Source organism: Bos javanicus, chromosome 17 (genome assembly GCF_032452875.1).
Source record: "Bos javanicus breed banteng chromosome 17, ARS-OSU_banteng_1.0, whole genome shotgun sequence".
In the NCBI taxonomy this organism is placed as follows: domain Eukaryota; kingdom Metazoa; phylum Chordata; class Mammalia; order Artiodactyla; family Bovidae; genus Bos; species Bos javanicus.
In genome coordinates, this window is record NC_083884.1 from 63377900 (window position 1) to 63399848 (window position 21949).

Below are 21949 nucleotides of genomic sequence, written 5' to 3' on the forward strand. Positions count from 1 at the left end.
TATTCTGACAAGCTCTCAATTTTTTAGATGTGAAAGCAGAAGTCTGCTGGTACATTTATTCTTTCAACAAGGATTTGTCAAGTTGTTTTCTTCATGACTCGAACCGAGGACACAATACTGGCTTTTGGTGGAAGAGTACTGAATGAATAATGAAGAAAGTGTATTTCTTTCACCTCCCTCAAGAAGAAACTGACAAAATCCACGAAAATTGTAAACTCATTTAGTGTTTCAGTTGCACAGTTCTAGTTGTGATCCTTAGCCCTATACTTTGGGCCTTGGCTTTTGGCCCCAGACTTAGTCCTAGGCTGAAAGGTGAACTTGGGTATAGCTAGCAAGTTTTCTGGTTCAAATCATCATTGGATTCAAATGATTCATTATCCCTCTGGAAGGCAGCACTGGCAGAGAAACTACAAATACACTTCAAAATTGAGTTTTAGTGCTGGTTTTACCTTAACCACATATTGCACACCCAAAAAAAATAGGACTTAAGTAAAAGTACAGACAAATAACTCTGGGAGAAGGCCTGAAGCAGCCCCTAAGGAAAGCTGCAGTCAAGTGACAGGAACTTGGTTCTTTCACTTTGAGATTGGTCACATCAGAACGTGGGTCCAAGGCACATAGCCTCAAGCAGAGATGTCCTGCTGCTGGTCACACTAACTGGATTATCCTCCAGCTCCAGACTTCTGACAGGATGTGACTGGTTCACGCTTCAGAATCTTAACGGAGATAAAGTTTGAAACCAGAGTGAATGGCTACAATGCCTGATGTGAGATTTTCATAAGTCACCTTCTGAAAACCTGCATCTTCTATCATCTCCTTGAATTCCTCCTAAAACACAAAGAAAGATACAGCAGAAATTGCCTGGATTTCAACTGTGGAGCCTTGGGTTGTAAGCTATAGATTTTTTTGTACCTGAGATGGGAACTGTCGGATACTCTCTACAAGGTATTGGTAGGACTTCCAATCTCCTGCAATGACTTCTCCCAGGACAGGAATGACCTGGAAGCTATATACATCATAGAGCCTAAACAAAAAGGCAAAAGATTAAGATTAGAACATGACCGTTAATAAGCAAGAAGGTCTAAGCCTGGGATTATAAACTCAAAAATGCCTATAGCGGTCAAGCAAGTACCTGAAATAAGTGACCCAGTTGAGGGTGTGGTGACAGGCACAGTTAGGAAGGTCCAGAAAACTGGAGAAGGCAATGGCACCCCACTCCAGTACTCTTGCCTGGAAAATCCCATGGGCGGAGGAGCCTGGTGGGCTGCAGTGCATGGGGTCGCTGAGAGTCGGACACGACTGAGCGACTTCACTTTCACTGTTCACTTTCATGCATTGGAGAAGGAAATGGCAACTCACTCCAGTGTTCTTGCCTGGAGAATCCCAGGGACGGGGGAGCCTGGTGGGCTGCCGTCTATGGGGTCGCCCAGAGTCGGACATGACTGAATCGACTTAGCAGCAGCAGTAGAAAAGTGGGGAAGGGGCAGTTACTACCCAGCTCTGATTATTGCCATGTGGGAATATGGGCTTAACCAGGGTTGCCATATTCCTGATTTCTCAGCTGAAGTTGGAAATCCAAATTTTTATGTAAAATTTCTCAATTTTAAAATATAGACATCTAAGTCAATTTTCTAAAGTTAACCATGAGCCAAACAAAATACATATGCAGGCCCACTTGAGTCTCTGGTCACTGGTTTGAGACTCTTCTGGTCTAGGTGTTATCATTCAGAATTGGCTGACCACAGAAGTGGCACTGTCCTTCAGGGACTCAGGGACTCAGAGGTTCCTGCTTAAAGCTACTGGCTGTTTTCTATCCATTTGGGAATGGGAAACCCTTGGCTGGATGGTGAAAATCAAGCCCTGTTAACAATACCAACCTGGATAGGAGGGGATTGTTTACTTGGCTGAACTCCAGACAGAGAAACCTTCCTCCTGGTTTCAGGACACGGTGGGCTTCCTGTAGTGCCTGAGCAAGACAAGAACAATAGGACACACCCCTCAGCAACCCTCACTCGTCTCTGGAAGGCTGAGGCGGCACTAGCTTCTGTGGGCGTTACAAAGCGTGTTTCCCACAGACCCCGTGTTCAATCTCAGTTGGGAAGCTTTAACAGCAGAACAAACCCAGTTTCCTAAATCTTTTAGCCATTCCGCTGCCCATGACTAGAGAAGGTTACCTGGAGTAATCTTCTCTAGTAACTGACTCAGATTGGGGCAGGGCAATTTTTGAATTACTTCTCAAAATCATGATGGCTATCCCTCTGTGATCCAGCAATTTTCCTTCAAAGAGTCTATCTTACAGAAATGTTTCTACCGTGGAAATGACGTGGGGTTATTCATTACAGCACGATTTGAACAGCCTAAGAGCAGAAGCATCTTAATCATCAATGAGAGACTGGTTATATTAGGGAATATATATACAAATGGAATCTATGCAGCTATTTAAAAAAGGAAGAGCCAGAGTTCTTTATGTGCAGACATGGAAAAGTTTGCAGATATATATATATATATATAAAATTGTTTTTGCAGGTATATTTTTAAGGGAAAAAAGCAATGGGCAAAATGTTTCATATGCTAATATTTTTATTAAAAAAAGAAAGGAAATGAATACACTTAATATGCCCAAGACATCTTTCCAAAGATACGCCACTCAGAAATTGGTGACCACAGAGGGAGGATCACTCAATGGTTAGCACACAAGGATGAAGATTTTTTAGGGATATATCCCTTTTGTGCTGCTTGAGCCTTGAATTTATTAAATTTTTTTTTTAATTTACAAAGAATAATAAACTGGCTATAGACACAGGAAAAAAATGAAATTAAAACACACCATAAACAACATCCCACCCAAAGCTGGCAACCAGGCAACTGGAGTCCACGGTACAGAAATGAAACTGGGGGCCTTGCCTGTCATCTTCAAATGTTTGGACAGAATGTTCAAGTAGAAATAAAAGAAGAGCTGCATCAAATTAAGGGCTGAACATTCCCTTCTTCCAACAGAGGATCCGTGAATCTAGCCACCTTCTGCCAAAATAGGGGCTGAGTGCCTTTTCTTGTGTCAGCCTTGGGAATTGCTCTGATCTGTGAACTCTGAGTCAGGAGGCTTCATGGAGAGAGAGCAAGACTGACGGGCTCGAAGATATGAATACCAACTCAAGCAACAAAGGCTTCTATGGGGATCTGCTCTGTGGTTTTGTTTTTTTTAATTTTGTGAGCAGGAAAATTGGCAATTAAAAGGATTAAGACCTCTCAGCCTGAAACATTCAACTCAGGAGCTGGGCCCGGAGAAGAATCTCTCCCTTTCCTCATTCACTGTGGAGCCACCCCCAGAGAGCTAATATCCTGAGTCACACCAGCAGATTCGGCCATGGTTAACCTGATCAATGTGTGTGACGTTCCGGATCCCAAAGGCAATGGTGTAAACATCAAACTTGTTATCGTCGAAGGGCAGTTCTTCTGCATCTCCCAATATCCAGGCAAGTCCTGAAAGAGAAAAGCAGTTCTGGCCTCAGCCTGGACTGCTGTCTCCTCTGCACCCAGGGAACTGTCAAACCTGAGAAGAGGGTTGTGGGAACCCCTGAATTTGTAGTCAGCTGGACAGAAGTATGGGTACCCTGAACACCCTGTTTGTGGCTGTCTTGTGAACTGGGGGCAGTCTTGTGGCAATAAGCCCTAAACCTGTGGAATCTGATGCTAACTCTGGTAACTAGTGTTAGAACTGAATTGAATTGTTGGACAGCTGGCTGGTGCTGGAGAATTGGAGAACTGTACGGTGCTGCAGAGTACATCATGAGAAACGCTGGGCTGGAAGAAGCCCAAGCTGGAATCAAGACTGCTGGGAGAAATATCAATAACCTCAGATATGTAGATGACACCACGCTTACGGCAGAAAGTGAAAAGGAACTAAAAAGCTCTTGATGAAAGTGAAAGTGGAGAGTGAAAAAGTTGGTTTAAAGCTCAACATTCAGAAAATGGAGATCACGGCATCTGGTCCCATCACTTCATGGGAAATAGATGGAGAAACAGTGGAAACAGTGTCAGACTTTATTTTTGGGGGCTCCAAGATCACTGCAGATGGTGACTGCAGCCATGAAATTAAAAGAAGAAAAGTTATGACCAACCTAGATAGCATATTGAAAAGCAGAGACATTACTTTGACAACAAAGGTCCGTCTAGTCAAGGCTATGGTTTTTCCAGTGGTCATGTATGGATGTGAAAGTTGGACTGTGAAGAAAGCTGAGTGCCGAAGAATTGAAGCTTTTGAACTGTGGTGTTAGAGAAGACTCTTGAGAGTCCCTTGGAGTGCAAGGAGATCCAGCCAGTCCATTCTGAAGGAGATCAGCCCTGGGATTTCTTTGGAAGAAATGATGCTAAAGCTGAAACTCCAGTACTTTGGCCACCTCATGCAAAGAGTTGACTCATTGGAAAAGACTGATGCTGGAAGGGATTGGGGGCAGGAGGAGAAGGGGACGACAGAGGATAAGATGGCTAGATGGCATCTCTGACTCGATGGGTGTGAGTCTGAGTGAACTCCGGGAGATGGTGATGGACAGGGAGGACTGGCGTGCTGCGATTCACGGGGTTGCAAGGAGTCGGACACGACTGAGCGACTGAACTGAACTGAACTGATGGTGCTGGGGGAACATCACACATTCGGTATCTGAAGCGGTGTCAGAAAACGCACACCTGCCTTCTCCAGTGGATTCCTGGCCACCGTCTTCAGGGTGTCCTTCAGTCCTGAGAATTTGAAGTTTCTGGTGTCCTTGAAGTTTAGAAGAAAGTTTCCCCCAAGGTTCTCAGAGTAGACACTGGTTACTTACTTATGCCTTACTACTAAGTCACTTCAGTCGTGTCCAACTCTGTGCGACCCCATAGACGGCAGCCCACCAGACTCCCCTGTCCCTGGGATTCTCCAGGCAAGAACACTAGAGTGGGTTGCCATTTCCTTTTCCAATGCATGAAAGTGAAAAGTGAAAGTGAAGTAGCTCAGTCGTGTCTGACTCCTAGCAACCCCATGGACTGCAGCGCACTAGGCTCCTTCGTCCATGGGATTTTCCAGGCAAGAGTACTGGAGTGGGGTGCCATTGCCTTCTCCATAGTTATGCCTTACTCTTAACCAATTTTTATCCAACGAGGTGTAAAGCAGTATGCTTACGAGCCCAGGTCCTGGTGTTGCCTGGGTTCTAATGCCAGCTTTCCCAATTATTAGCTATATAACCTTTTTCTTTTTTTAAATAATACAAGTTTTTGAATAGAGTCATTTTTTATTTTTGGCTGTGCTGGGTCTTCGTTGCTGTGTGGGCTTTTCTCTAGTTTCAGAGAGCAGGGGCTACTCTCTAGTTGTGGTGCATGGGCTTCTCACTGTGGTGGCTTCTCTTGTTGCGGAGCGCAAACTCTAGGCTCCCGGGCTTCAGTAGCTGCAGTGCATGGTTTCAGTAGCTGCAGCTCCTGGGCTTTAGAGCACAGGCTCAGCAGTTGTGGAGCATAGGCTTAGCTGCTTCATGGCCTGTGGGATCATCCCGTACCAAGGATCAAACTCATGTCTTCTGTACTGGTAGGCAGATTCTTTACCACTGAGCCACCAGGGAAGCCCCTAGCTATATAATTTTGGATAAACTACGTTGCCTCAGTTTCCTCATGTGTAAAGTGGAGTCAATAATAGTACCTACTTCAGATAGTCATCAGAATTTATTCTAAGTACATAATTTAGCATAGTTATATTGGTTCTACTGGACTCACAGAGAAGCAGAGTGTCTTGACCCCAAGTCTGGTCATGAATTCAGAAACCACCCAAGGGAGCTGCCTATCAGGGTGGCTATATCCTCCAAGAATCCTGATTCAGCTTCAGTATTATTCGACATGCAGTGAATCAGACACGAAGTATGATTCAGTAGGGAGGCTTCATCAGTTCAGGTCAGTTCAGTCGCTCAGTCGTGTCTGACTCTTTGCGACCCCATGAACTGCAGCACGCCAGGCCTCCCTGTCCATCACCAACTCCCGGAGTTTACCCAAACTCATGTCCATCGAGTCAGTGATGCCATCTACCCATCTCATCCTCTGTCGTCCCCTTCTCCTCCTGCCCCCAATCCCTCCCAGCATCAGAGTCTTTTCCAATGAGTCAACTCTTCGCATGAGGTGGCCAAAGTATTGGAGTTTCAGCTTCAGCATCAGTCCTTCCAATGAACACCCAGGACTGATCTCCTTTAGGATGGACTGGTTGGATCTCCTTGCAGTCCAAGGGGCTCTCAAGAGTCTTCTCCAACATCACAGTTCAAAAGCATCAATTCTTCAGCACTCAGCCTTCTTCACAGTCCAACTCTCACATCCATACATGACCACTGGAAAAACCACAGCCTTGACTAGACGGACCTTTGTTGGCAAAGTAATGTCTCTGCTTTTCAATATGCTATCTAGATTGGTCATAACTTTCCTTCCAAGTAGTAAGTGTCTTTTAATTTCATGGCTGCAATCACCATCTGCAGTGATTTTGGAGCCCCAAAAAATAAAGTCTGATACTGTTTCCCCATCTATTTCCCATGAAGTGATAGGACCAGATGCCATGATCTTCGTTTTCTGAATATTGAGCTTTAAGCCAACTTTTTCACTCTCCACTTTCACTTTCATCAATAGGCTTTTTAGTTCCTCTTCACTTTCTGCCATAAGGGTGGTGTCATCTGCATATCTGAGGTGATTGATATTTCTCCTGGCAATCTTGATTCCAGCTTGTGCTTCTTCCAGCCCAGCGTTTCTCATGATGTACTCTGCATAGAAGTTAAATAAGCAGGGTGACAATATACAGCCTTGATGTACCCCTTTTCCTATTTGGAACCAGTCTGTTGTTCCATGTCCAGTTCTAACTGTTGCTTCCTGACCTGCATATAGGTTTCTCAAGAGGCAGGTCAGGTGGTCTGGTATTCCCATCTCTTGAAGAATTTTCCACAGTTTATTGTGATCCACACAGTCAAAGGCTTTGGCATAGTCAATAAAGCAGAAATAGATGTTTTTCTGGAATTCTCTTGCTTTTTCGATGATCCAGCGGATGTTGGCAATTTGATCTCTGATTCATCTGCCTTTTCTAAAACTAGCTTGAACATCTGGAAGTTCATGGTTCACGTATTGCTGAAGCCTGGCTTGGAGAATTTTGAGCATTACTTGACTAGCGTGTGAGATGAGTGCAATTGTGCGGTAGTTTGAGCATTCTTTGGCATTGCCTTTCTTTGGGATTGGAATGAAAACTGACCTTTTCCAGTCCTGTGGCCACTGCTGAGTTTTCCAAATTTGCTGGCATATTGAGTGCAGCACTTTCACAACATCATCTTTCAGGATTTGAAATAGCTCCACTGGAATTCCATCACCTCCACTAGCTTTGTTCATAGTGATGCTTCCTAGGGCACACTTGACTTCTCATTCCAGGATGTCTGGCTCTAGGTGAGTGATCACACCACCGTGATTATCTGGGTTGTGAAGATCTTTTTTGTACAGTTCTTCTGTGTATTCTTGCCACCTCTTCTTAATATCTTCTGCTTCTGTTAGGTCCATACCATTCTGTCCTTTATAGTGCCCATCTTTGCATGAAATGTTCTTTGGTATCTCTAGTTTTCTTGAATAGATCTCTAGTCTTTACCATTCTGTTGTTTTCCTCTATTTCTTTGCATTGATCTCTGAGGAAGGCTTTTTTTATCTCTCCTTGCTATTCTTTGGAACTCTGCATTCAGATGCTTATGTTTCCTTTTCTCCTTTGCTTTTCACTTCTCTTCTTTTCACAGCTATTTGTAAGGCCTCCTCAGACTTCATAGGAGGCTTCATAGAGGAAGGTAAATGGAAATAATCTTCCTGTGAGGCACACTAACAGTATTTAACAAGAACCTCAGCAATGAGCATGCCCTTTAACATAGCCATTTGATTTTTTGGAGGAAATTTTTCAGAGGAAGACACTAACAACATTATCATCAAAGCTACTGCTTACTAAGCCCACGATGATGAGGTCTATGTAATCACTTTACATACATTAGCTTCTACAGGCCCTCTGCAGTGAGAATGCAGAGTCTTAACCACTGGACCACTGGAATTCCCAGGAATATTTTTTTTTAAGACTTATTTTTTTTTTAATGTGGACCATTTTTAAAGTCTTTATTGAATTTGGTTACAATATTCATTGTGTTTTATGCTTTGGTTTTTTTGACTGTGAGGGGCATGAAAGAATCTTAGCTCCCTGACCATGGATCGAACTCCTACCTCCTGCATTGGAAGGCAATGTGTTAACCCTGGAGTACCAGGGAAGTCCCCAGAAATTTTCAATAACATGGAAAAATCTCATGATACAATGCTAAATTAAACAAAGCAGAATACTAAATTATATCTCCAAGATGTTGTCAATATTATAAAAAGGAAATGATTAGGAAAAAGCTAGGGAGCAAATATACTAAAATACTGAGGGTCATCTCTGGATGCTGGAACTATGGTTAATATTTACCTCTTCATAATGTAACTTTTCAAATGTTTGATTTCTAACATCCCAAATTTTCCCAAATATATCACTTTTATAATCCATCAAATCTTTTTAAGGTTTCTGCCCTCCAAGCTTCTACTTTGGGAGGAAGTGCTGCATGTAAATACAACATGTAATGGTGCTACACACAAAAATGCCTTTCTACATTAACTTTTATAGTTATTAAATAATTTCTAGGATCCTTCTATTTAGTTTCAAATTTATTTTGGCATGATAGGTGTTGCAAAGGCATTATTATTGGAGACTGGTACCTTGTAACTCAGCTGGTAAAGAATTTGCCTGCAATGCAGGAGACCCTGGTTCAATTCCTGGGTCGGGAAGCTCCCCTGGAGAAGGGAAAGGCTACCCACTCCAGTATTCTGGCCTGGAGAATTCCAAGGACTCCATGGGGTCGCAAAGAGTCGGACATAACTGAGTGACTTTCATTTCACTTTCAAAGCAGAGGAAAAATAAAACCAAACTCTGCAGCACCTAATGATTCCTACACAGGTGGATCTGTCTTGGCTGTTAGGAGACCCTGAAAGGCAAGCTATGCTATGGCAGAGATGATTCCAGAAGTGGAACGTTACCCATCATTCCCATCTTTGTTCTCCACTCTTCATGGCTGAGCACCAGAGAGAAGGGAAACACGTTTCTCAGTAGGAGTAAGAACACAGTGCCTTTGTCTAGAAACACTAGTGACTGTCCGCCTTCTGATCAGTGCTGATGGTTAACAAAAGAGCCCTTCATCTGGGGGGCCAAGTGGGCTGCAGTTCGTCTAGGCAGCTCGTTCTGGGGGTGGAAGTAGGAGGAGGAAGAATTAACCTAAAACAACCACAGACACTCGTGGTGGGGAGGTGGTGGGAGAGGAGAGAAGTGCTGATGTTGACCCGAGGGACTTGGGTTCTTTGTTGGGTACCACTGCCTCTCACTGGGGCTGCCTGCAGTGCTCGGCCAGTGTGGAAGAGGGCAGTACAGTGGCTCTGAAAAGCTGGGTAAACGTGCTGCAGCTGCCAGATCAATACATCTACTAGGGCAAAATACTGGGGGCAAAAGTATTTCAAAATATAAAAAGAGAAAGCCAAATGTAAAATGTGTATCTTTAAGCTAGAGCAGAAACTGTCCATTTGGGAGCTGCAGCAGCTGCCTGGAGATAGCCAGTCACTTTCCCCTTGGCTGAAGAGCAGACCGTGCGAGGGAAGTTTGAAGAGTACCATTTACGGGTGATTCTTCAACAGCATCAGCTGCGCCCTCTGAGAAACCCATGCTGAAATAGAGATAGGAGGGCAAAGTTTTCTTTTCTGGCGGGGGGGTGGGTTGGTTGGGGGGTGAGGGGAGATACCCGGAAAAAAAATAAAAAGAAGAGGAAGCAAGGATGTGTGTGGGAAGAGCCATGAGACCTTGACGCAGATCTGAGAAAGCCCCAGCCAACCCAAGAGGGGGTTCTGGAACAAAGACTGCCTGTGAAGAGAGCCCACATGGCATATGTTCAGGCCTGGGTGCCCCATGGATCCTTGGTCACTGGCTGGGTGCCACCAGGTTGGAAAGCTGAGGCAGAGCTTAGTTTTGGGAGGGGGATGAAATGGCTCAAGAATAGGGTGCTGGGGTCATCAGAGAGCTGCTGGGAATTGAAAGCCAAACTTCTGTCTCAGGGTCCAAGAGCTGAGACCCAAAGAGTCAGTCCACATTTCGGATCTGCCATTTAAACTGCATGACTTGAATAAGATACTTAACCTCTTTGGGTCTGGATTGTCTCCCCTGTCACTTGAGGCTGGTAACTGGTTGCTGAAATAACTTATGCAATAGTACACATGCTAGGCTCGGCCCCACAAAGTCCACTCCTATGTATCTATTAGTTTCTGAAATCTGGAAAAGAAAGCACTTCAGCATTGTACACATTCCATTTATAAACATCTCCTCCAGGTCCACTTTCTGCAGGACTTACCAGCTTTGTATCCTTGAGCACGGGCTTTCTGTTTTCCAATCTTTAGCATCTCCTTGTTGATGTCACAGACCATGACATGAGAACCACCCAAGGAATCCTCTTCATTCTGGTACTTTCTGGCAATTTCTTCCCAGGATAAATTTTGTTGGGCCCTTAGCTGCCTCTTCTGCGTTCTCTGATGCTGCGCCTGAACATAATTAAGGAACCGGAATGCAATGTCACCTGTGGGAAGCCAACAGGAGGAAAGATCAAACACAAACACAACTGTAGCATTTCTTAAACCCAAAAGGAGCAGCAAAGATACAGGGGTTGAGGAGTGTATGAAAACTGAAAGGCTGTACTCATTTCAATAGTTCATTTTGTTTTTAACAGCAATTTTTTAACTGCTAAGATTCTTTAAATAAAAAACCTTTAAAAACTGCATATGTAGTGCATGGACACATTCTTACTCTAAAAGGCTCAATACTTAAATATATAGAATAAAACATGAAAGTTGCCATCTCCACACTCTCCAGACATGACAAGTGGGAAGAGCTGAGTGTACTGCTTCCTAGTCTTTTTCTAATAATTTTTTGACAGTAACATGAAGGTATACTCACAAGCAACAACAACTCACTGCCCCACCACTCCCCATAACCAGCTCAGTTCCCCAAAGACCATCTTTCCCAATCCCTTTAGTGGTTTCTTCTGTTGGTTACAGCTATTTCTTTACTCACAAAATTTATAAAGCTATCCTGCCCCCATCTCTGCTTGCCTCTGTCCTCCCAATATATTTATATCACTTTTAATAGTTCCTCACAGATACCTGTGTAACCTAGAGTAATAAGCTAATCTATATTTTCTTTTTTTTTAATTTTTATTTTTTAATTAGGGGTACAGTTGATTTATAGTATTTCAGGTATATAGCAAGATGACTCAGTTACACATATATTTTCATTTTCAGAGTCTTTTCCATTATGGCTTATTACAAGATATTGACTATAGTTCCTTGTGCTATATAGTAGGTCCCTTTTGCTTATTTTATATGTAGTAGTATATATCTGGAGAAGGCAATGGCACCCCACTCCAGTACTCTTGCCTGGAAAATCCCATGGATGGAGGAGCCTGGTAGGCTGCAGTCCATGGGGTCGCTAAGAGTCAGACACGACTGAGCGACTTCACTTTCACTTTTCACTTTCATGCATTGGAGAAGGAAATGGCAACCCACTCCAGTGTTCTTGCCTGGAGAATCCCAGGGACGGGGGAGCTTGGTGGGCTGCCATCTCTGGGGTCGCACAGAGTTGGACACGACTGAAGCGACTTAGCAGCAGTATATATCTATTAATCCCATTCCAAGTTTATCCCTCCTACCTTGTTTTATTATTCCATCAACTATAGATAGTAACTTTCGACTCCTTTCAACCTTCCATTTTATATATATATGTGTGTGTGTGTGTGTGTGTGTGTGTGTGTTCTGTCAAGCCTGATAACATTGTATTTGTTCTATAGCTCTAAGTTTTCTGTGCTTTGTTGATGGTTTGAGTTTAAAAGCAGAAGATCAAGTGTTTACATTATTGTGACCATGTCGTAAATACTGTTTAGGCAAAGCCAGTGCTTTCAGGATCATATTTCCTTTTTTATAATGCTGTTTCCTTGTCTTTGTTTTCTTTTTTTTTTTTCCTTGTCTTTGTTTTCTTCTTTGTTTATTTCTTGTAAGAAATACAGCCTTAGGTTTTCCATTTTCTCCATCCAATTAGGTATTCTTCAGTCACTTTCCTATAAATTTAAATATAATTATATGTACTCACATGAAACAACTTAAAAACATAAATGAGGGTTAAATTATATCCATTGTATGTAACTTTTCTTTTCCTTCCCACTTAATATGTCCTTGATACTGTTCCATCAGTATTCATAGGCTTTTCTCATTCTTTTAAATAGCTACCTAATATTAATATTTTATAGTATTGATGTATCTTAAAGTCATTTTTCACTGAGGTAGAAACAGGTTACTTCCAACTTTTCACTATTACTAAAAATTATGTAGTGTGAGCATATTTGTAACTGTATGTTTTAAATGTCTTTTTAAATGTATGGGCTTACTTTTTAATTGCATTTTCTAAATGGGCAGTTGTTGGCATGTGGTAATGTTACTGGCTGGGATGCACTGGAGGTAGTGGCAGCTCTGAAACTTTTCTGTAGCTGTATCTCTGTGCAAGGTTTTTTTTTTTTTTTTCAGATTAAATGTCTAGAATTGGAATTGTGGGATCCTAGACTAAAAAGCATTTTAGATTTTGATAGATTCTGCTAATGTCCTCTACCTCACTTTCCTCTGTGCTTCTTTTTGGGGAGAGGACCACACCAACAAAGCCAAACATAAACATGGACATTATTCTATTGCAATTTATTATTATGTATTATTCTATTAGTATAGATTATTACATTATTACATTATATGACATTTTCCTCTCCAAATGCCTAGTGTGCACCAGGAGACAAAGGACCATGCATAAATAAAAAGAGGCTTTTTTTTCCAATAAAAAAGCTTTCAATATCTGATATGATAGTACATTAGGCAGAAAAGGCTGCCTTGAAAACTTATATGATAAAAGCCCCTCCCTTCCTCAGCAAAGAAAGACGGCAAGTGGGCTAAAGGTTAAACAGAAAGCAAAAATAGTTGTTTAGATGGGGAAAGGACACTGGAGGAAAAAAATTGCTCAGTTTACTTTGTAATCCTCTGAATTTTAGAAAAATGACAGGTTTTGCCAAATATCAAAATGGCAAAACTAATACAATTATATAAAGTTTAAAAATAAAATAAAATTAAAAAAATAAAAATAAAAAACCAAAAAAAAAAAAAAGTGCAACAATAAATAGAGTAGATGAAAAAAAAAAAAAAAAGAAAAATGACAGGCACAAAGTTGATATTCTGTGTTTTTGATTGGCATTCAGTAGGGCTTCCCTGGTGGCTTAGTGGTAAAGAATCCACCTGCCACTGCAGCAGACAAGAGTTCACTTCCTGATCCTGGAAGATCCCACATGCTGTGGAGCAACTAAGCCACAACTATTGAGCCCATGCTGTAGAGCCAGGGAGCCGCAACTGCTGAGCCCACGCACTACAGCTACCGAAGTCTGTGCACCCTAGAGCCTGTGCTCTGCAACAAGAGAAGCCACCACAGTAAGAAGTCCACGCCCATAGCTAGAGAGTAGCCCCTGCTTGCTACAATTAAAGAAAAGCCTGAGCTTCAGTGAAGACCCAGCACAGCCTAAATAAATAAAACTAAAATAAGAAAAAAGGAAAGAGTAAATCTTTCTGAGAAGTGTATTGATTTTCAATCACCATGTTCAGCCTAATGGAAGGTGAGCTAGCTCATTACAACAAGAGAAACTAGTTTTTATGAAAAGAGTTCAGTGTTACCCAAGGAGACCAAACTGGACATTACCTGTGCCTCCAGCAACATCCAGAAGCTGGGTCCCAGGAAACGGGCGCATCTTCCAGAGCAGCAAATCCTTCCAAACACGATGGATACCGAGACTCATCATATCATTCATCACATCATACTTCTTGGCCACACTTTCAAACACCTGATAGACTTGACATGAGAGAAATACAACATGACTGGGCTACTAATAATATTAACCTGGAAAAGTCCTAAATGTAAGAAAGTTCCCCGTTCCCCCATAAAATTAACTATCTGCAAGGTGGAACCAAGTCATAGTGCTTATGCCCAAATCTGCACATTACCGCTTAAAAAAAAAGGCTTAACTAGGGACTTCCCTGGTGGTCTAGTGGCTAGGACTCCACACTCCCAATGCAGGGCACCCTTGTTTGATCCATGATTGGGAAACTACGTCCCACATGCCACAACTAAGAGTTTGCATACCACAAGGAAGACGAAAGATCCTGCCTGCCGCAACTAAGACCCAGTGTATCCAAATAAATAAAGAATTTAAAAAGGCTTAAACTGCTTCAAGTAAGAAATAAGTCAACCTCTTTTCTGTTATCTTAGCTTCACATAGGACCATTACCTTGCAATAATGCCATGCACATACTTAGTAGTAAATCGCTTTCTTTTTTGGCCATACTGCATGGCTTGCGGGATCTTAGTTCCCTAACCAAGGATCAGCCCCAAGCTGAGTCCTAACCACTGGACCACCAGGGAGTTCCCCAGTTTCCATTTCTTAGAGGAAGGGGTGGGGGGATTGGAATTTTTCTAAAAGTATCATAATTAAAGACAACAAAATCCATTAGAAAGACATGAAAAATGGATGGGAAGACCTCAGCTCATCTCTGCCTGTGTCACTGAGAAAAACCTCAGGTTCAACTTGGTGGGCAGATGAATGGTAGGACGTGAGTCACGGCCAAGTTGAATTGTAGAAGGTTCTCATGACTCCACAGGACCAAGGAAGAATGTGGAATATGGACTGGCTGAAGAGTTAAGGGATTTACTATCTAAGATGCTTCAAAGTACAGGCTACATTTAACTTCTTTGCATCTCCATTTCTGTTCATCAGATAACAATATCAGTGCGAGCCTCCTACCTACCTGCCAAAAGGACTGAATCAGGTAAAGAAGGGGAGATATGTTGAGTTCCTCAGATGAAATGTGCTGCTAAGACCCAAAACATTACTGTCCTCTGCTGAATCAGCAGACAATAGAGCCCTCCTCCTTTCACTCAATCTTGAACACCTATTCTCAATCCTGGGATCTTATAAGCTTGCTCTTTGCTTTTGAACATCTGGGATATTTAGAGGGACACTGAGGCTCAACCCACTGAGTATAAGCCCTTCTTGCTTTATGTGGTTCTAATATGCAAGAATTTCAGTTATTGTGGTTTAGTTCAATAACACCAGTCCTCTAGCAACATCATTGAAATACAATGGTATATTAACTGTGAGTAGTTGCATAAAGTACAAATCTTGCTAGTAGTCCTTCAGTCCACAAATCATGCATAAATAAGAGATATGCATCACGATCAGAAACCAATTAGGTCACTTCTCTCAGAGTCTGTAGGGGGTTGGTCACTATACATCCCTTATTCACATGCAGACAGCAAAGCATGTAGCTGTTTTACCTTCTGATCTCAGTTGTGAATCTCTGTAGCATTTTACAAAACTAGATAACTGAAAGAGGAAACTGGGCTACAAAAATGAAAGTGCAACAAAATAATGAAAAGGGATAACCTTAGAGGTGAAATTTGAACAGAATGTCAATGGAATCATAGGAGAAACATGACCATGGGGATGTTGATACTGCCACCCCAGACATTTTGGAATTGCAGCCACAGGAACTTTGGGAAGATGAACTTATGGCGTTTACTATCATTTTACCTGGCTCCACTTATTTCACCCCACAATCAGTTATCAAGCTCCTAATGTGCATCAAATGTTGAGAACACAGTTATGAATGAGTCTTAACTTTCTGGGGATTCACAATGAAATGTGTTAATTTAAATTTGATATTCAAGGAATTATAGTAGAGCTATGTATTTAGTAAGGTTGAGGTGGAAGGTAATACAATATACTAGCCTATAAGAGGATCAAAAATTCAATTGTAGGCTCTTTTTGTTATTTCCTGGGTGACTACAGGCCAAGTTAAGGAACCTCTCAGAGCCTCACCTTATCTATCTGTAATGTGAGCATAATACCTTTCTCATTACAAATGGTACAGCTGGAATTTTAAAACAGGTCTTTTCCTTTCCCAAGTCTTATGGTGAAAACAAAGAAAGTGCTGAACAATATCTAACACTTATTGAGCAATTATGAAGTGCCAGGCATTATTCAAAATTCTTTAGTGTGTGAAGTAATATAATCTTCACAAGAACTCCATGAAAGAAATTACTATCTTCCCTATCTGGCAAATTTGGAAGCTGAGGCACATATTAATAGATAAAATAGTCTCCTCCTTTCTTTCTATAAAAGACGGCCTATCCCTTTAGCAAGAGATTAACAATATGGGCTCAGTAGTCAGATCGAACTAGGTTGGAATAGCAGTGCCACCACCAGTTAACTACGTTAAACTGGGCAAGGTTCTGCTTAACCTTTAAGTCTCTATTTCCTCATGAGTAAGATGGAATAACAATACTCACCATCAGGAAGTTGAAATGAGAATTGTAAATAATGTCTGCACACTGCCTGGCACATCATAAATGCTCAATTGAAGGGGTTCTGAGATAATTGAAAAGAGAAGGCTCTAATTTTGGCAGAGACAGACTAAGGGTACTCTTTGGAGGTCAGGACTGCACAAGTTAATGCATCAGAGGCGCGTGCGTGCGTGCTAAGTGGCTTGAAGCAGTCGTGTCCGCCTGCCAGGCTCCTCTGCCCACAGGGATTCTCCAGACAATAATACTGCAGTGGGTTCCCTTGCCCTTCTCCAGAGGATCTTCCCGACCCAGTGGATTGTTTACCACTAGCGCCACCTGGGAAGCTCCTCAGCGGAGCTCACAGGACGTTAAATCAATCCTTGGTTTGGGCAGAAGAAACTAGACCATAGACGGTCAGATCCTTCCCATTCACCCTCTCACCCCTTTTACCTTTGCCCCCCTTCTCCTCTTCCGACACAGTCTCAAACCCAAAGTGCGTTTCGGTTGCCTCCTTCTCTTGGGACAAGAGCCGTGCACCCAGGGGGCCCCTGGGCGAGGAGCTACGAAGCCCGGGGAGCCTGCAGCCCGACACTGCCCTCGACCACCCACAGCCGCAGAAGCTCCATAGAGCCCAGCTCCTGGGGGCTGCCATCTTGACAGTCGGGTGACCGCTGTCAGACAGGACGTAGCGTAGCATCGCTAGATGGCTGACGGCGGCCGACCGGAGACATTATTAGCTGAACGCGTCTTGAAATCTGATGCTAAGTAGCTCTGCGGGATCTCTGGGATCCTGAGGCTGTTTAGTCTTTGAGTACGCGAAATCCCTTTCTCTCTGTCTTTAAATTAAATATAGAATTCACAAGGAATCAACGGACCTTAGGGAGAGCCCCAGTCACTTCAGATACCAGGTCTCTGAATCCTGCCAATCTGTAGTGTGTTAGTGTCGCTCAGTCGTGTTCGACCCTGCGATCCCACGGACTGTAGTCCGCCAGGCTCCTCTGTCTATGGAATTCTCTAGGCGAGAATACTGGAGTGGGTAGCCATTCCCTTCTCCAGGGGATCTTCCCAATCCAGGGATCAAACCCCCATCTCTTACATGTCCGGATCGAATCCGCGTCTCTTGCGTCTCCTGCATTACAGGCGGATTCTTTACCATCTGAGCCATCAGGGAATCTCATTAGTAGATTAGTAGATTAGTACTACTAATCGGTAGTACTAACTCTGGAGATATCAGGTAGCTCCCTTTTTCCGGTGCGGAAGAGGGCAAAAGGAGCTTTTGAATCAGTAAATGACACTGGGCATGGATTCTAGGAATCTTTTTGATGGAAATTCTCTGGTGATTTGTATGAGAGGGATGTGCAGAATAATCTTGAGAAACTTGTGCTAGATTACTCTGAATGATAGACATAGGAAAGACAGTTCTCTGGTCTTTCCATCTTATGAACCTAGGAAACTCATAAATGGGAAGGAAAACTCTGGTATGTATTTAACTTACTTTTATTTATTTACTTTTTGGCTATGCCCTGCAGCACGCAGGATCTTAGTTCCTGGACCTGGGATCCAATCTGTGCCACCTGCAATGGAAGCTGGAGTCTTAACCACTGGACCACCAGGGAAGTCCTTCTGGTATCCATCTATTTAGTAAGTCACAACCAAGCACCATTCAGCCTGTCTCCTACTATCACAAAGCTACATTTCTAGCTCCAGCTGGCACACAATGAGTGCTTTACTGTAACCTCAGACTTTCCCATTATTTTCTATGGAAAGGGTAACGTAGACCATCTTGCGGAAAAGAAGATGGAGGTGGTGAGTTTTATTTGGATTTCTTTGTGTTTTTGCTTTACTTCTCTGTAAATATATGTTTCCTGTAAATGTTTCACAAGGAGAAAGTGCCAAGGCCCCTAAGAAACTACTTTGAAAGTGGAAAATCTTTTCTTGGCTTAATGTAGCCTAACAGATGGACACCTACTGCTTTATTTGGGAACAACTGCACGGGGCTTTCTCTCTTTTTCTCCCTTTTAAGAGTGCTAGAAGAAAGAAATGATTTACTCATGTCATCAGAGTTCCCACATCTTTGTTAAAGGAAATAAAAAATCACCCAGGAAACTTAGTGTATCTTCCAAATCTAGTCATACATAAAAATGGACTTTTAGGATTTTCTAGACTTAATTTGATGCATTATGTAGCCATTCTCTCATTTCAGTATGATTTGTGGGGGAAAAAACTGGAAAAGAAAAAACAAGATAAGGACTGGTGGAGGGCATTTAAGAAACATTAAAAAAATTTGAGATTAGTATCTAATTTCTTTTATCCCAGCTAAAACTGTTAAGTTCAAGAAATTGACTTCTATATACTTATTCATATTTTTTATAACATATAATGATTAAAAAGAAGCCCCAAAGGGCCTAATTAGGAGATGTCTAGGATTTTGTCTGTTTATTAATTTGTTCATGTATGACTGCTGAAATTCCACTCATCTTTCTATGCTCAGCTTAACTAACATCACCTCTGGGGAAGCCCTCCTTTACTCCTCCTACCTTTTTGTACTTCTCTCCTTCAGGCCTCTCCTCTGGTCAGCATTTTGTGTTAACTTTATTATAGTCCTTATCACATTCTCCCATTAGCGTATTTTGGAATTCTTTGTTCTCAGCACAGTGCCTGGCATATAATAGGTTTCTAACTAGCTAAGGTTAACCTTATTTACTGTTATAAGAGTTATTTATCTTTTTCACAGTGTTTTTCTGTGATCCTTTGAATCTAAAAATGCTATGGTTGGAAGGAATCATTTATAATGTTTCAAAGTATGGGTGGGTGTCATATGATTTCTAAAATACATATATAATTTTCTAAGTCTCAATGTCCTTATCTGTAAAAGGGAGAACTGCTTATCTTACAGGTAGTTGAGAACTTCACTTATTAGCTGTCTGATCCCATTTCCTCGTCTTTAAGTTTGAGTTATTGTGAGGAAAGATGTGATAACTTCATATAAACTTCACAGAGCAGTGTCTGCTAATAATAAGCGCTCAATGATAACTATTAGGGCTTCCCTGGTGGCTCAGATGGTAAAGTGTCTGCCTGCAATGAGGGAGACCCCAGTTCAATCCCTGGGTTAGGAGGATCCCCAGAGAAGGAAATGGCAACCCACTGCAGTACCCTTGCCTGGAAAATCACATGGACAGAGGAGCCTGGTAGGCTACAGTCCATGGGGTCCCAAAAAGTTGGATAACTATTATTATTAACAACGAAATGAAATATTAACAATGATTTATATTAATAAGTCACAATAAAATGAAGTAATTGTACGAGGAAGTGATATTAAATGTAAGGTATTGTCATTATTGTCACTATTATTATTATTAGGAGACTGAATAAGAGCCATAAATAAATTGATATTAATATTAGAATAAGAACTATAAAATAATGAGTCAGTAAAGGAATTCCACAGGTAGTCCGATGTTTTGATGCATTATTATAAGGACTGATGCTGAAGTTGAAGCTCCAATACTTTGGCCACCTGATGCAAAGAACTGACTCATTAGAAAATACCCTGATGTTGGGAAAGACTGAAGGCAGGAGGAGAAGGGGACGACAGAGGCTGAGATGGTTGGATGGCATCACCGACTGGATGGACATGAGTTTGAGAAGGCTCTGGGAGTTCGTGATGGACAGGAAAGCCTGGCGTGCTACAGCCCATGGGGTCGCAAAGAGTCGGACACGACTGAGCGACTGAACTGAACTGATTAGTAGTTTATATTATTATTACGTGCATTAGTGTAATAAGACTAAAACCTGGACTGCAAGTCCAACCACGCTGTAAGTTCTCTCACACAGCGAGGAGGAAGGAAGAAAAAAAGAATCATTGGACCCGGATGTAGACAGAAAACTACATCTCCCAGCATGCTTCACTCTCACACCTCCACTATATATATAGTCCATCCGGGTTCTTCGAGATGCTGTTTGGCGACTCGTCGCCATTCCCGGAGCAGCTCGGCCTCGGCCCAGAGGCGAGTGTCGGTCGCTGTGTCGGAGACAGCTGTCCCCGACACCAAGACAGCCAGCCCTCTCCGCTGCCCCGCGGCGGGAGAGCGTGTCCGGCCGGCCGGCGGGGCTCGCGCACCCTCCCTTCTCGCCTCCCCTTCCCCCGCAGCCTCCGCCCCGCCAGGCCCGGCCCGGACCTCCGAGCCCCGGCCTCCTCCTCCTTCTTGGTCACCGCCGCCGTCGGGCTCAGCAGCCCCTCTAGCCGCTTCTCCTTCCAGTTTGAGAAGCCGAGAAAGGAAACAGGGAAAAATGTCGCCATGAAGGCCGAGAACCGCTGCCGCCGCCGACCCCCGCCGGCCCCGAACGCCATGAGCCTGGGTCCCCGCCGCGCCCGCTCCGCTCCGACCGCCGCCGCCGCCAAGGCCCCCGTTGATGCCGCAGAGCTCTCCCAGCGCCGCCGCCACCGCCTCCGACATGGACAAGAACAGCGGCTCCAGCAGCTCCTCCGCCTCTTCGGGCAGCAGCAAAGGGCAACAGCCGCCTCGCTCCGCCTCGGCGGGGCCGGCCGGCGAGTCTAAACCCAAGAGCGGTAAGGGCGGGTTCCCAAGGCGGTGGGCGGGGGGCGACTGCCCCTAATGCTGGGGTGGGGGTGCAGAATCCTTCCTCGGATGTCTCCTGGGTCACCCAGGGTAAGGCTCCGCTTTCTGCTATTCCGGTCTCTTTTCCATGGCTTCCATTACTTACAGTTAACACTTAATGAGAACTGCCTGGTTTACATAAATCCTTGCATTAAGGCTGGAAACACTTCGGGGAGATAATTGCTGTTTCTGAGAACTGAGGTTCAGAAAAGGTCAAGTCACCCAGCTAGTCTATACAGCCAGGCCCGAAGACGCATCAGTGTGCAGCTCCTAAAACCACCAAGTTGATCTACCCTTTAATGTTGAGTTAGCATTGGGTAGTATTCAAGTATAAACGGAGGAGGCTCGCCTAAATATTTGTTAAACTCAAATTTTCATGTTGAATAAGTTGACCCCAGATTCCGCTCAGACGAAGAGGACTCATCTTGGAATGGCTTTGTTTAGTGTGGAGTAGGAGTTAAGAGCACAGGCTCTGGATTCAGTCTTTTTAGGTTTAGACCTTGAGTGAATGTCTCTGTTTTCTTACCTGTATGTTGGAGATGGTGAGAAAATAAATTAGCAAACAAATGAACTAACTGATGGCTCAGGAGAGTACCTGACACCTGTTAGGTACCAAATGTGCATGGACATAACCTGTTAGGCTAGGGTTGTGTCCTTTTAGGGGAAATATTTTGTCATTTCTGTAACCATGTCTCTCAGTATTGAATTTCAACCATCATGATGGTTATAGCTACCATTTATGAGGGCTTACCATGTGCCAAGCACTGGACTAGGCTTTTACTTTTTTTCCCCAATACTCCAGTCACTAACGTGTCCAGCAGGGTGGAATTGTTCACATCTG

At 43.1% G+C, this 21949-nt stretch overlaps 2 protein-coding genes across 3 annotated transcripts in view; one reads left to right on the forward strand and one right to left on the reverse strand.

Moving 5' to 3' along the window:
- Positions 1–203: 203 nt before the first annotated feature.
- COQ5 (coenzyme Q5, methyltransferase) lies at positions 204–17204 on the reverse strand. The gene is made up of 7 exons (XM_061385055.1): positions 16943–17204; positions 13853–14002; positions 10431–10652; positions 3374–3480; positions 1878–1966; positions 913–1024; positions 204–828 (listed from the first exon to the last, which is right to left on the reverse strand). The coding sequence occupies exons 1-7, from the start codon at positions 17187–17189 to the stop codon at positions 718–720; spliced, it is 1038 nt and encodes a 345-aa protein (XP_061241039.1). The 5' UTR covers positions 17190–17204; the 3' UTR covers positions 204–717.
- Positions 17205–20902: 3698 nt separating this feature from the next.
- Positions 20903–21949, forward strand: part of RNF10 (ring finger protein 10) — a 33176-nt gene continuing 32129 nt past the window's right edge. For both annotated transcript variants that reach the window (XM_061385046.1, XM_061385047.1), the window contains exon 1: positions 20903–21059. In XM_061385046.1, coding sequence (XP_061241030.1) covers positions 20903–21059 — 157 coding nt within the window. The remainder of the gene's footprint in view (positions 21060–21949) is intronic.

Bases quoted from the DNA above. Each gene is read 5' to 3' on its own strand.
- COQ5 (XM_061385055.1), bottom strand. From the start codon at position 17,189: ATGCTACGCTACGTCCTGTCTGACAGCGGTCACCCGACTGTCAAGATG. The intron at 3,481-10,430 runs GTAAGTCCTGCA...TTTCTCTTTCAG, and splicing joins TGCTCAAGGATACAAAGCTG to GACTTGCCTGGATATTGGGA. The intron at 829-912 runs GTACAAAAAAAT...TTTGTGTTTTAG, and splicing joins TCCGACAGTTCCCATCTCAG to GAGGAATTCAAGGAGATGAT.